The sequence below is a fragment of the Megalobrama amblycephala genome, linkage group LG22 (genome assembly GCF_018812025.1).
Source record: "Megalobrama amblycephala isolate DHTTF-2021 linkage group LG22, ASM1881202v1, whole genome shotgun sequence".
Lineage (NCBI taxonomy): Eukaryota > Metazoa > Chordata > Actinopteri > Cypriniformes > Xenocyprididae > Megalobrama > Megalobrama amblycephala.
This window is the reverse complement of record NC_063065.1, coordinates 19333304-19348452: the sequence shown is the minus strand read 5'-3', so window position 1 is coordinate 19348452 and position 15149 is coordinate 19333304. Positions and strand designations below refer to the sequence as shown.

At 39.1% G+C, this 15149-nt stretch overlaps 1 protein-coding gene across 4 annotated transcripts in view; it reads left to right on the top strand.

The window, feature by feature from the left end:
• tmem108 (transmembrane protein 108) overlaps positions 1–11777 on the top strand; it is an 83852-nt gene extending 72075 nt beyond the window's left edge. For all 4 annotated transcript variants that reach the window (XM_048174404.1, XM_048174403.1, XM_048174402.1 and 1 more), the window contains 3 exons: positions 467–1654; positions 1897–2048; positions 10004–11777. In XM_048174404.1, coding sequence (XP_048030361.1) covers positions 467–1654; positions 1897–2048; positions 10004–10120 — 1457 coding nt within the window. In that variant the 3' untranslated portion in view covers positions 10121–11777. The remainder of the gene's footprint in view (positions 1–466; positions 1655–1896; positions 2049–10003) is intronic.
• The last annotated feature ends 3372 nt before the right edge of the window (positions 11778–15149 follow it).

Here is a 15149-nt window from a genome sequence, read left to right as displayed (position 1 = left end):
ATTGTCACATTTTGAACACCTACAGGTAACACAACAATGACGATCGCTCAGTAACTATTATTGAACTGACTCAGACTCATATGTCTTCTTGATATTGTTTGTGATGTTGTTCTCTCATCTCTCACTGCCTTCCATCTTTTGAATCTTGGTTTCTATAGCAACTAAAATGGCATGCAGATGAAACAATGACCTCACTCTGATCATCAGGTGTCATAGAACAAAAGATATATGTTTTTGTGTATCGAGTGGGGACATAAAACACCATTTTGAACCATAAAGTAGGGTCCCCGCCCATTTTGTAACCATACCAACAGATTGTTTAAAACTGTTCCTTGACTCATCTCTGAACCTCATTATGGACTAAAAAAGCTTGAAGTATATGTTTTTCCTTGGTGCTGTGAGATTTGGTATTTTGCATAAAAGAATCATGTCTACATTCCTCTCACTGTCTGTTTTCCTTTCTCAGGTGTTCTACTGATTCTGTTTGTGCCAGTTGGGCTGGTGTTCTCTGCAGAGGAGCTTCACCCCAGCCAAACCCCTCGGGACCTTGTCTCCATGTCAACGAGCAGCAGAACCCTCGCCACCCTCTCACCGGGGCCCTTGAGCTGGCAGGATGGTTCCAGCAATGGGGATCTGCACAACCAGGCACTGGCGTATCCAGAAGCCATCCTTAGACCCACTACTGTCCACCCATTCCAGACACCGAAGACCACTGTACCTTCTGTAATAGATCAGTCATCAACTGTAGGGGTCCATCCCAGGGATCAGGCACCACCTCAAATCCCTCTTTCAGAAGCGCCCCAACTGACCTCTGGAAGTATGTTCACCAGAACCCAAGTCCAGAACTTTAGCACTAATACCGATAAGCTGAGTACAATCAGTAGAAAGCCAGTGAACCAGTTTGACCCCTCAGGTTTGGTCCAGAGAAATCAGATCAGTCCTGCTGTGTTGGACAGTGGAAACCAAACCACAAATTCTGGCTCGGGTCTTTCTTTTTTCTCAGGGACTGAAAGTAATGTGGCCCCTGGTGCCAAGGGCCTTTCAGAGACCCGAGACACTGGAGAGATGGGAGTAAGGGACCCCACTGATCCTATACAAAATCAGTCATCAACCTTAAAAACCCACAATGGGCAGAACTCGGACAAGTCGGCTCCACACCACACCATTACATTGCGTGACGTGTCTTCAACAGAGAAACCTACTCTCCCTTTGGACACGGTGGGAGAGGCTTTGGCACAAACTGGCATCCAGTCTCCTTCCCCAGCTCTCGCCCCACCTTCCAACCATATTACCACATCCAATCCCACTTCTTTAATGGAGAATCGAAGCTCTGTGGAAGTCCAAGGTGGTTGGAATGGAACCACCAAGATGACCATTGATTCTCTTGTCTCCATGACTGATGTCACAGAAGTTATCAACAGCACTGGAGCCTCATGGCCTGCAGCGAATGATTCAGACACATCAGAGGCACCCTCCACAGCTAGTGGGAGCTTCATGAACAGGCAGGTCCCAGCCACCACACAAGGCCCATGGGGGTCTGGAAACCAGTCGGGTCCTGCACTGAGTCCTCCTCACAAAAAAAACACCATCTGCCTGGATAAAATGGACATTGTGTGGTTGGTTCTTGCCATTAGCGTGCCTGTCTCCTCATGCTGTGAGTAACCAATATCACACTTCCTTCAGCTTTGAAAACTTGTGCTTTCTGTCATCATTTCTGACAGGAACTTTTCCAAAGAAGCAGGATAACATAATATTCCCTTTGTGGCTTAGTGTATTTTGCTTACAACTTTCTGGAGCACATCATACAAAATTGAGAAGTGATTAATGTGGTCTTAAAGCTAAAATGGAGTCATACACTGAATATTAATCTTTTAATTCATGTCTTCTTCTCTTTAGCCGTGCTACTTACTGTATGTTGTATGAGGAAAAAGAAGAAGTCAGCTACTCAGGAGAACAACTTGAGCTACTGGAACGACGCCATCACCATGGATTACTTCACCCGCCATGCTGTGGAGCTCCCACGCGAGATACAATCACTAGAGACTGAGGTACTGACAGACACCCAGAAGACATTTTAACCACTGGTTTGGGGTTTAAAGCCGTGATCTGAAACGGAACGAAAGTAGCATCAGATCTTTTCTTCTGTTTTGTAACAAATGAGTGAATGTTTGGAGAAGACAAAAAAAACAACTTAATTGGCACAAGCCACCATAGAGAAGACTGTTGTTTCACTGGAAGATTGCGTTAAGATATTTTAATAAAAAATAAAAAAAATTACAAGGTCAATAAAAAACGAAACGTATTCATGGATGAATTATTCATAGTAAGATCAATAATATGCAATTGGAAAAGAGAAGTGAATTTCCATTTCATGCTGGCTGTGAAGATGTGATTTATAATGTGGGTAGCATATCCCAAAACCAAGTCTTCTGGTACACACTCAGAAGTATGTACTTTTTTTACAGTACAGTACAGTATGCATAGTACAGTATATAAGCAGGTGAATTGAGATGCAGACATGCTGAGCTGTGGTGCTTGTGTGGTTGATTTGGGTTCGATTCCAGCTTGCAACATTTCACGATCCTGTTCCTCCCTCTTTTCTCCATTATTTGACTTCACTACACTACTTAACTACACCTCATCATTTCACCATACTATCCCTTAAAAAGTGCAGAAAAGGCCAACAAAAATGGAAGAATGTTTAGTACGTTTTTATTGTTTTTGCCTTTTACAACAATTAACCTTTAATTTAACTTGATGCTTTTATGAACAGAAAATGTTTTACTCTATGAATGATCATCTGAATAAGATATCTGGCTGAATGGCACAAAAATAGATGGCTTTCTATTCATTTTCATGGCTTTTTCTTTGCTGGTGTATAATGAAATAGGTGTGTGACAAGGGAGTTGAGTTTGTGGCAAAACATATTGTGAAATCACAATGGCTGCGATTCAATTAATAAATATATGCTCTGCGCATTATTTACATTTTGGGAATACATATCCCAAAATATGTATTTTGGGATATGTATTTTGGGATATGCTGACGCGCATCTCAGCAGCACGGTTAACAAACTCCATCTCTGCATATATGCTTTGAGTTTGGGTTGCTTATAAGCATTCATCTGCGAATGCAACGTGTGACAACAGATTTGTAATGTAAATTATTTATAAACCTACGCCAACACAGGAGAATACATCAGTATGTTTCTAAATATGCAAATTGCTGTTCATCACGTTTTTAAAATGAAAGTAAAAACCCTCGCTCTGCATGTTTTGATGTCCACATGTTCTTGCTCAAGACATTACAGTGGCTGTAGCATTTCTATCATAAAGTGGCCAAATATTAAAGATTAAAGTCACAATATGTATGATTTTTGGATTAAAATATCCAAAAAATACTAGAACAGTGTTATATATTTTGTTGACTTGTGTACTTACATTATCCCAAATGTTTCCAAGAATGTTTACCCTAGATTTCTTGTTTTATTTTTTAGAAAACATTATTTTGTCAAGTGGCTAACATAGCATAATCAGATGCAGCTATATTCTTACTAACATTTTCTCTATCACACAATATGCTTTAAAATTACAAACCTGATTCCAAAAAAGTTGGGACACTGTACACATTTTGAATAAAAACAGAATGCAATGATGTGGAAGTTTCAAATTTGAATATTTTATTCAGAATACAACATAGATGACATATCAAATGTTCAAACTGAGAAAATGTATCATTTTAAGGGAAAAATAAGTTGATTTTAAATTTCATGGCATCAACACATCTCAAAAAAGTTGGGACAAGGCCATGTTTACCGCTGTGTGGCATCCCCTCTTCTTTTTATAACAGTCTGCAAATGTCTGGGGACTGAGGAGACAAATTGCTCAAGTTTAGGAATAGGAATGTTGTCCCATTCTTGTCTAATACAGGCTTCTAGTTGCTCAACTGTCTTAGGTCTTCTTTGTCGCATCTTCCTCTTTATGATGCGCCAAATGTTTTCTATGGGTGAAAGATCTGGACCTTCAGTAGCCAGATCCTTCTTCTACGCAGCCATGATGTTGTAATTGATGCAGTATGTGGTCTGGCATTGTCATGTTGGAAAATCCAAGGTCTTCCCTGAAAGAGACGACGTTTGGATGGGAGCATATGTTGTTCTAGAACTTGGATATACCTTTCAGCATTGATGGTGCCTTTCCAGATATGTAAGCTGCCCATGCCACACGCACTCATGCAACCCCATACCATCAGAGATGCAGGCTTCTGAACTGAGCGCTGATAACAACTTGGGTTGTTCTTGTCCTCTTTAGTCCGGATGACATGGCATCCCAGTTTTCCAAAAAGAACTTCAAATTTTGATTCATCTGACCACAGAACAGTTTTCCACTTTGCTACAGTCCATTTTAAATGAACCTTGGCCCAGAGAAAACGCCTGCACTTCTGGATCATGTTTAGATATGGCGTCTTTTTTGACCTATAGTTTTAGCCGGCAACAGCGAATGGCACGGTGGATTGTGTTCACCGACAATGTTTTCTGGAAGTATTCCTGAGCCCATGTTGTGATTTCCATTACAGTAGCATTCCTGTATGTGATGCAGTGCCATCTAAGGGCCCGAAGATCACGGGCATCCAGTGTGGTTTTCCGGCCTTGACCCTTACACACAGAGATTGTTCCAGATTCTCTGAATCTTTGGATAATATTATGCAATGTAGATGATGATAACTTTAAACTCTTTGCAATTTTTCTCTGAGAAACTCCTTTCTGATATTGCTTCACTATTTTTCGCCGCAGCATTGGGGGAATTGGTGATCCTCTGCCCATCTTGACTTCTGAGAGACACTGCCACTCTGAGAGGCTCTTTTTATTCCCAATCATGTTGACAATTGCCCTAATAAGTTGCAAATTGGTCCTCCGGCCTCTTATTGCTACCTGTCCCAACTTTTTTGGAATGTGTAGCTCTCATGAAATCCAAAATGAGCCAATATTTGGCATGACATTTCAAAATGTCTCACTTTCAACATTTGATATGTTATCTATATTCTATTGTGAATAAAACATAAGTTTATGATATTTGTAAATTATTGCATTCCTATTTTATTCACAATTTGTACAGTGTCCCTACTTTTTTGGAATCGGGTTTGTAATTGCATGCTATTTAGCAACACAAGCCATCCAGCATTTATTAATATTCCGCTCATTCCGCTCCCACAGCATTTTACCCTGCTCTGCTTTATACTACAATAACATTAATAATCTCATCCATGAATGTAATTTCTGTCCTAGTCCCATCGGTTTCTTTTCCACCGGCTGTGTATTTATTAAAAGGATTTGAACATGCTGTAGAGTGTAACAACAACAATCACCAGGCCGTTGGCGCCTTCTGCAAGCATTTGTTATAGTACATAAAGATACAGTATCATAAAATTGCTTCCTTTTGATCCTTTGGGCCAGATTCACTAAACAGGGCAAACTAGCGTGAGAGCACAATTCCAAAAAAGCGCCAATGGGAGTGGAAAGTTCTGCGCATGATCTTCTGACAACGTGCAAATTAAAGGTGCAATAGGTGATTCTCTACAGAAACATTTTTTGTTATACTGGTTGAAAGTCTCCTCATATCCTGATAGTATCACTATGATAAATTGACTAAATGTATTTTTATAAATATATATCATCTGTGGAAGGTGTAGGGCCAAAAAATGTTCATCCAATCATTATATTCAGTCCAAATAAAATAATAAAACGATGTCCTACCTGCCTGTCAACATATGTTTTTACATACCCTTGCTCACCCTGTTAGCGCAGACATCATACATCATCAGCACGTTTCATGGTATGTAGAGTTTATACAGACCTCGGTCACGGAGCACCGCAAACAAACAGCTGCCACCTTTTACAGTTCCTACCGAAAACAACAAGATATGCTGCATTCACACCATAACTACCATAATTAAGAGATGGCAATGTGACATTCTAACCGGAATGATTACATCATCATTATTATTGTAATGTTATGTGCTTTGAGACATGCGGTAGTTTAACGCCATCTCTTGTGATGCTTTGCCAAGAGCAGCTGTGTGCAGGGTTGCCAGGTTTTCACAACAAAATCCGCCCAATTGCTACTCAAAACTAGCCCAAAACTAGCCCAATCATGTTTCAGGGGGCTCCCCTGGTAAAAAACACGTTTCAGGGGGTAAAATCCATGTTTTTGGTGGGGTTCCCCTGGTAAAATCAGTATTCCAGAGGCTAAATATCATGTTATTTGGGGTCTCTTCAACCCTCAGACATGAAAAACAACCTGCGGCAACAGTGTAAATGTAGCCCAATTCCACGGGAAAACTGCGGACTTGGCAACACTGGCTGTGTGTGTGTGCCTTCGTGTTATGGAGGAGACATGGCTTTGGAGAGTGCTCTAAAGGGGAGGGTGGGATGTTATGATTTGAAAGCTAGCTCACTATTGCTAGCCTGAAAATGTCCTATTGCACCTTTAAAGAACACAGACGTAGACAGATAATTTCCTTAATGACCAATGCAATTTACCAAGAGCAGCATAAATTAGCGTCTGGCATGCTTTTTTTGGGTGGTAAATAATGGCGCAAATACCAGTAAATTGACTAGCGCAAACCTTAGTAAATCACTTTGCATGATCCATTTAAATACTCTCCTACCATAAATTTTGCATCCGAAAGTATTGCGGAAACATTGTCTCAATGTTATTATGTATCTTAAGTCATTTTAAAGGCTATTTTCACTTAGGTCTACATTTATTACCACAAAAAAAAAAAATCTGATTACATGATTAATTGTCAAAATAATCAACTAATTCTTTGAATACCTAAATAATCATTAGTGATAGCCCTAGATTAGTTAAAACAATGCACCTGCATTGTTTTCCATTTTGTGTTTTTCAGTTGAATAAAAGTCTGAAAATAAAATATTTTTGAAGTCATATTGAAGATTCCTTAAAAATAGTGTTAAAATATTGTCTTGTCTTATGAACCCAATATTATTGTGTATCGTCTTGTGAGCTAAATATATCATCACACCCCTACAAGAGTAATCATTGCAATCTAGACATTAGGTGCATCCCTATTCACATACTTATGAACTATTTTATAATGTTTTTAAGTATAAATGGTGAGAGTAGTGTTCACATTGAAAATTCCAAAAGGAAAAAGTGCACTTTAATTACCCGGATGATGCACTAAATTAACAGAAAAAAGTGTGGAATGGTGGACACTTCATGCACTCAACTGTCGCAGCTTTTATTATGTAATGGAGGGGGACTGATTGATTGATTGATTGATTGATTAATCCCCAAAGGGGAAATTCAATTGTCATAGCAGCACAACATACTACAATAAATACATTTTGTAAAATAAAAAATAAAAATAAAAAATAAAAAACTGCCCCCAAAAAACCCTACCAAGCACAACATATCAAACTCAAGTCATGATCACAATTGATTAAATAATCTCACAGCATTTGGGAGAAAAGACCTTCTGTAATGCTCCTTAGAGCAACGTGGATAAATAAATCTGTTACTAAATGAACTGCACATAGCCTGCACTGTATCATGGAGGGGGTGAGATATACACTTCATGATGGAAGACAATTTCCCTACCATCCTTGCTTGCACAATTTCATCAACCGAGGGCAAAGAGCACCCTAAAACTGAGCTTGACTTCCTAATCAGTTTGTCAAGTCTGTTTTTGTCCCTCACAGAAATCCCCCCACCACAAAAAACCACAGCATAAAAAATAATAGAAGCTACTACGGTATCATAAAAAGTCCTTAACAGAATTCGACAAACCCCAAAAGATCTCAACTGTCTCAACAAGTGATTACGACTCTGGCCCTTTTTGTACAAGTAATTAATGTGGTCACACCAATTCAATTTATTATTTAAATAGACTCCCAGATATTTGTAGGATTTCACAATTTCAATATCCACTCCTTCAATATTTATAGGAAGTACAGACTGAATGTTCTTTCGGAAATCTATTATAATTTCTTTGGTTTTACTTGCATTCAGCTCAAGACAATTTAGCTTGCACCAATCAACAAAATTCATAATCAATTCCCTATATTCATTTTCATTATTATCAGTTATACACCCAACAATTGCAGTGTCATCTGAAAATTTCTGAAGATGACAACTAGCTGAATTAAACCGAAAATCAGATGTATGTAAATAAAAATGGAGTTAGGACTACCCTTATGGAACCCCTGTACTACATCTCACAACATCTGACACAGAACATCTGATAGACTGTGATGCTGAATGACAAAATAGCCTTATAAAATTCACACACTACATGGATGAGTACATGCGTAAGTACATAGTGTATAAGTGCATAGTGCATCATTTGGGATGCAACTAATGTGCACTTGAAAAGCTCACTTAAAGGGTTAGATCACCCAAAAATGAAAATTCAGTCATTAATTACTCACCCTAATGTCGTTCCACACCAAATTAAGATATTTTTGATAAAATCCGATGACTCAGTGAGGCCTGCATTGCCAGCAAGATCTTTTCCTTTTCAATGCCCAGAAAGGTACTAAAAACATATTTAATATGTGACTACAGTGGTTCAACCTTAATATTATAAAGCCATGAGAATACTTTTTGTGCACCAAAAAAATAAAAAAAATAAATAAAATAACGACTTTATTCTACGATATTTAGTGATGGGCAATTTCATAACACTGCTTCATGAAGCTTCAAAGCTTTACAAATCTTTTGTTTTCGATCAGTGGTTCAGAGTCCAAAATCATGTGATTTTAGTAAACGAGGCTTCATTATGTCATAAGTGTTTCAAAATTTCAATAGTTCACGTGACTTTGGCAGTTTGATACGCGCTCCGAACCACTGATTCTTCGAAGCTTCATGAAGCAGTGTTTTGAAATCGCCCATCACTACATATTGTTGAATAAAGTTGCTATTTTGTTTTTGTTTTGGCACACAAAAAGTATTCTCGTCGCTTTATAATATGAAGGTTGAACCACTGTAGTCACATGAACTGTTTTTAAAAAAGTCTTTCTGGGCATTAAAAAAGGAAATGATCTTGGTGGCAATGCAGGCCTCACTGAGCCATCGGATTTTATCAAAAATATCTTAATTTGTGTTCCGAAGATGAATAAAGGTCTTACAGGTGTGGAACGACATGAGGTTGAGTAATTAATGAAAAGATTTTTGGGGTGAACTAACCCTTTAATGGTAACTGAGAGTGTTTTAGCATGATTTCCTATTCATGTTAAATATCGCCACCTGGTGTCCAGATATCTAATTTTTTTTAAAAACTCAATAGTTTATCTCTTTTGTCAGATTGTTACCATCATCCATTCATTGACATTTTCCATTTCAACCTCTCCATGTTTCTTTTTTCAACCTTTTCGTTCCTGCTTGCTGGCATTTTCTGACAGGAGTGTGATGATGATGATGAGGATGATGATGAAGAATCATGTTTTGGATGCCGGTGACTAAGGTGTTCATATCTTCCTTTACTGCAACAGAGACATCAACTCCCTTTCTTTATTCCTTTGTCCTCAATTTTCCTCTATATCAGTGTTTTCAGTTGATTATTTTATCCTACTCAATTTTTTGTAGACCCCAGTTTTTAGATAGATTTGAGGATAGCTGGATGGATGGATTCATTTTGATGTCTGAAGGAGAATTCCCATTATGTGTAACCACACATACATTACGTCTTAGAATCTAGAGCCTTATAATTAGGCCTAGCTGTCTTCCCTCACAGGTGCAATTTAACCTGCTTCTTCCTTCATTTCCTCCCATTTATTTCACACATGCTGTCTCCATGGTGATAGAGCTCAATCACCACACCATAGAAATGCACATTTGTGTCTACAAGAAGTTGAACATAGATCTTAACAAGAATTCCTGTTCCTTTCACCTTAACTGTATTTAGCTCTGTAGCAGCTGCTCTTGAGTGATTTAGCTTTTAGTTAGCCAAGTATACAGTGCTAATGTTCTTCTTTTTGTTTCAGGAACAAGAGACGTGTCTGCCCCCTAATGGTGACTACAGCGACAGTGGCGTGGTTCTGGTTAATCCCTTTTGCCAAGAGACTCTCTTTATCAACAGAGACAAGGCCTCTGATATCTAAACACACTATATTAAAAGGAGACTAAATCCCTGGGGATTTTCCAGTCCCTTTTCTTTGCTTGCATTTTTTAAGAATATATATAAATAAATATATATATATATATATATATACATATATGTGGTGAACCTTCAGAGACTGCGGTTTATATATGAAACTGGTTTCAAGGAGCTGAAAGAATATTACAAAAAATGCTATTTGCTATGAGGGGGAACCCTTGCATATTTTTCTGATGTGGATTTTCTACCAATGCTTTGTTGTGATAAGGGTTTTTATGTCTTTTTTGAATAAAAACAATAAGTGTTGTTGCTCTTATGTTCCAGTGGCTTTGGTGGTGCAAAGTGCTGAGAAACATGGCGCGTGGTGTAAGGATGCTTGTGTGACGTTACCCAAAATACTTAATATGATTACTTAAAAAGCCTGCCGCACTTGAATTCCGTATGTAAGGGGATGCAGGGGTAAAGGGCATTGATTCTGGAACGGTTCTGGGATGGGTACTGCAGCAACCCTCGCGTCCCTCATGGAGGAACTTGAGTCGATTGCCTGTTTGCGTTTGACGGAGGACGAATCATGACTTTCTGAGATGATTGTCCCCAGTTGAGTCACCAGCCAAAAGACAAAACAACAATTGTCCCATTCCTTCGATGTCTGAGATGTTTTCATGTGTGTAAATGTCTTGTTGCATGCATCTTTTCTGATTTGTGTGTCTTTAGACTAGATATGAAACAGGATTTAGTTTCTATCAAGATTTCGTTGTTACACCCTACCACCCTAAAATTCACGTCGACAGTTGCACAAGCAAGTAGAAAAAATGCTTAAATGCCAATGACATGCCTCTTACAAAGCCCTTTGTATGGTAATGTTACTGTGCTCCACATTTCACATCATATATGTTCATATTGTATGTGTTTGTGTTCAACTTAGCAGGGCTAAGCATTATACTGTATAACTGTAGTGGAAATGCATTTTTTTTTTTTTTTAAATAAACCATTGTATTTGTTTATTTGCTACGTCATGCTCTGATGAAAATGGCACTATTATTGCTTCACAGGTTGGCTAAATATATATATATTTTGTTAGAAGACACATGTTTTTCTTAGTGAAGGGTGAATGAGTGTGCTTGTGGTTCCGTCTGTCTTTCTCTCTGTCCCTTGTGTGAACACTGAAGAGAATAAATGAGACCAAAATGAATTCCTTAAATTTCTCTTTGATTCTCAGTGCTTACTGCTGTATTGTACAGGTTTTTTTTAGATGAATGTCAATGATATCACTGGATGTAATAGAGTGTAATTGTTAGATATAAAGACATACAGAGTAACTATTTTATTTTGTACTTTCTTTGTGCCACTAAGGTTGGTAACATGTTTTAAGACCATATCATCATTTTTTCTTTACATATCTCATTTTGTTCTGTGTGCTTAGCAGATTTTTATATATTGTTTTAAATGTATTTGTTTTTGTTTTTTTTTCATTGTTTCCGTCCTTTTTTTATGTGCTGGCATGAGTTTTAGATATGTAAGCAGAGGGAGTGGTAATTGCTCAGCTGACAAGAAAAAAACTGCTCTCACATATTATGAATCATGTCTAATTTTTTTGTAGCACATAAACTGTACTTTTTACTGCTGAGCAATACAAATAAAAAGGCTTTAAGGCTTCTTCAGTCTGTAGCTGATTTTTATCTATCTTGGGGTTTTGTATCTGTAAAAAATATCAATATTTAAAGCAAAATCTGTTGGAGCACAAATGGCAATGTTTTCCCCTTGATTTAAATGGGTTAAAGGTTTCTGGAATCTTTCCTGTTCATGCTATATGCTGAATGAAGCTTTTCTTTTCACAAGCTGTTCAGTGTGACACAACTGGGACGTTCACTGGATCACCCATTCATTCATAGTCTCTCAAAAGGTGACAGATTATTGTAGCCCTTTTATAAACACTCTCGATCACATGGCTGCATGCTAGAATGCAGTTAGGTGTTATAGTCTTTGTTTTGTTTGGCTTGAGTTATTTGAGAAATTTACCTAATATAAAAACAATACAAATATATTAGGCATATGCAGCTTTATGCTAATACAGTTCAAGAGGGATGCTTAAAGGCACAATATGTAAGACTTTTGCATTAAAATATCCAAAAAACACTAGCACAGTGTTATATGTGTACTTACATTATCCCAAATATTTCCAACAATGTTTAAATCCAGAGAAATTCACAATTTTAACCAGCGTAACACCAATGGCGTCATGTCCGCGTTATTCTCGGTTTCTGCTTTTACTGCTGTAGAAACCATGGCAATGCGTGAATCAAATGACCCAAGAAGAGTTTTGGACAAGAGGAGACATAAAATGAGGATCAATATCGGCGTGGCATTTCCTAACACTGTTTAACATGAACAAGTCTATGGTAGTGTAATTAAATTCAGTATGTGTTATACATGAATAGCAAGTAGAGTTATCAAAAGTACCAACTTCGGTACTGAAATGTAAAAAATGTGACGCTTTGAGTGCTGTTGAGCGGATTCATAATGAATAATGATCAACGCACGGGAGTGTTTGAATTTGAAAGTGGGAGCGTTTGAAAGCAAGCGTCTATCAGTGGACTATCAGCGATAGATGCCTGCTTGCAAACGCTCCTCACACGGGGCGCCGGCGTTAACGCTTCTCATTTACTTTGAATGGGTGACGTCATGCGTTGCCGAACTGAATTGTGGGTTCCGTCGCGTCGCTTCACTCGCGTTGCAAGCGGCAGAAGTTGAAGATTTCTCAACTTTTCAAGCGCCAACGCAGGCGTCATCCAATCAGATCGCCCTGTGCAAATACCCTAGAGCAGTCGCTAGCCAATAGCGCTCGTGCAACACCAGGAAGTAATGTGATTGGCTGTTATCACTATAACAGTCGCATCAACACAAGCTTCAGACACGCCCTCCGTCAAGCGTTGACGCTGACGCCCCGTGTGAATGCAGCGTAACGCTGCATTCACACGGGGCGCCGGCGTTAACGCTTCTCATTTACTTTGAATGGGTGACGTCATGTGTTGCCGAACTGAATTGTGGGTTCTGTCGCGTCGCTTCACTCGCGTTGCAAGCGGCAGAAGTTGAAGATTTCTCAACTTTTCAAGCGCCAACGCAGGCGTCATCCAATCAGATCGCCCTATGCAAATACCCTAGAGCAGTCGCTAGCCAATAGCGCTCGTGCAACACCGGGAAGTAATGTAATTGGCTGTTATCACTATAACAGTCGCGTCAACACAAGCTTCAGACACGCCCTCCGTAAAGCGTTGACGCTGACGCCCCGTGTGAATGCAGCGTAATGCTGCATTCACACGGGGCGCCGGCGTTAAAGGTCCCGTTTTTCGTGTTTTTTTGAAGCTTTGATTGTGTTTATAGTGTGCAATATAACATGTGTTCATGTTTCGCGTGTAAAAAAACACAGTATTTTTCACATAATTTACTTATCTGTATACCGCTGTTTCCACTGTCATAAAAACGGGCTGATGACTTCCTTGTTCTATGAAGTCCCTCCTTCAGAAATACGTAACGAGTTCTGATTGTGCCAACGGTTCCTGTGTTGTGATTCGACAGCAGCTTAGCGAACCCAGAGCCATAGAGAGCGCACCTTGCCCAGAAATGTCACGCCTCTTACCATAACGTGTGCTGCACATAGTTTTACATGTGGATTATTGTGGTGTTGTGCCGAATGAACACAAAAGACAATAATTCCCGAGAGACTGAACTCTTTAATCTCCACAAGCAGCGACAGAAAATGTACAACGTTAGCACTCACTCAGAAGAGTACCTCATACGGAAAACTGCCATATACATAAACATAGTCCCCTCTTGTGGCCATTATGTGCACTGCAGTCCAACATTAACTATTGCAGTAAGGATACCACAATTATAATTTTCGGGAACCGAGTTAAACATAAATTGTAACCATTGATCTCTAAGTACAGTGTCCCTGGGAAGGCCAAACAAAGGTGATTGGACTGCGGGATGAAAATAACAGCGTTTCGACGACATGGCGACAAACACACTCTACAAACGCAACTCTTGCTCTTCTCCGTGGGAGCGCAACAAGACCACGCCCCCTTTTTTGTGTATTCCTGTGGGCGGAGGTTAGTCAAAAAACTGTTTTAGTGACGTCATTAAAGAAGGAAGTAGAGGGATGTAGTCCAAACTGGCCGTTCGATGTAGGCGACTTCTGTTAAATAAAATATCTTGCTTGGCATTGAACTTTGAGCTTTAAAATTTTACAGATTTTATTTATACTGTAACAACAACATTACACACTAACTAAAGTTTGAAACATGGGATCACGAAGAACGGGACCTTTAACGCTTCTCATTTACTTTGAATGGGTGACGTCATGTGTTGCCGAATTGAATTGTGGGTTCCGTCGCGTTGCTTCACTCGCAAACGGCAGAAGTTGAAGATTTCTCAACTTTTCAAGCGCCAACGCAGGCATCATCCAATCAGATCTTCCTATGCAAATACCCTAGAGCAGTCGCTAGCCAATTGCGTTCGTGCAACACTGAAAAGTAATGTGATTGGCTGTTATCACTATAACAGTCGCGTCAACATAAGCTTCAGACACGCCCTCCGTAAAGCGTTGACGCTGATGCCCCGTGTGAATGCAGCATAAGCACTCGGTGAAGAGCGTCAAGGATGACTATTTACAATGTTTTTGAAGTGTTGATCATTGAAGCCAATCACAGACATATCTGATGAGCGGGTCAACACAATGGCCAATCAGAGGTGTTTACGAATCCTCTCAACAGCGCTCAAAGCGTCACATTTTTAAAATTTCAGTACCGACGTGGTACCGAAGTCGGTACTTTTGACAACTCTAATAGTAGGTCAGCCTTTTTGCAAATGCTGTGGGTATGTTTAAATGTAGCCTACTTTTAGTATGATTGTTTTGAACCCCAACGTTTAATTCGACAAAGTGACATATGAGTAGTAATTTAGCATTAAACATTGCATTACTTGCGGCTAATTCATTAGAATGAGATTAAATCATGTGATTAAATGTAACGGTT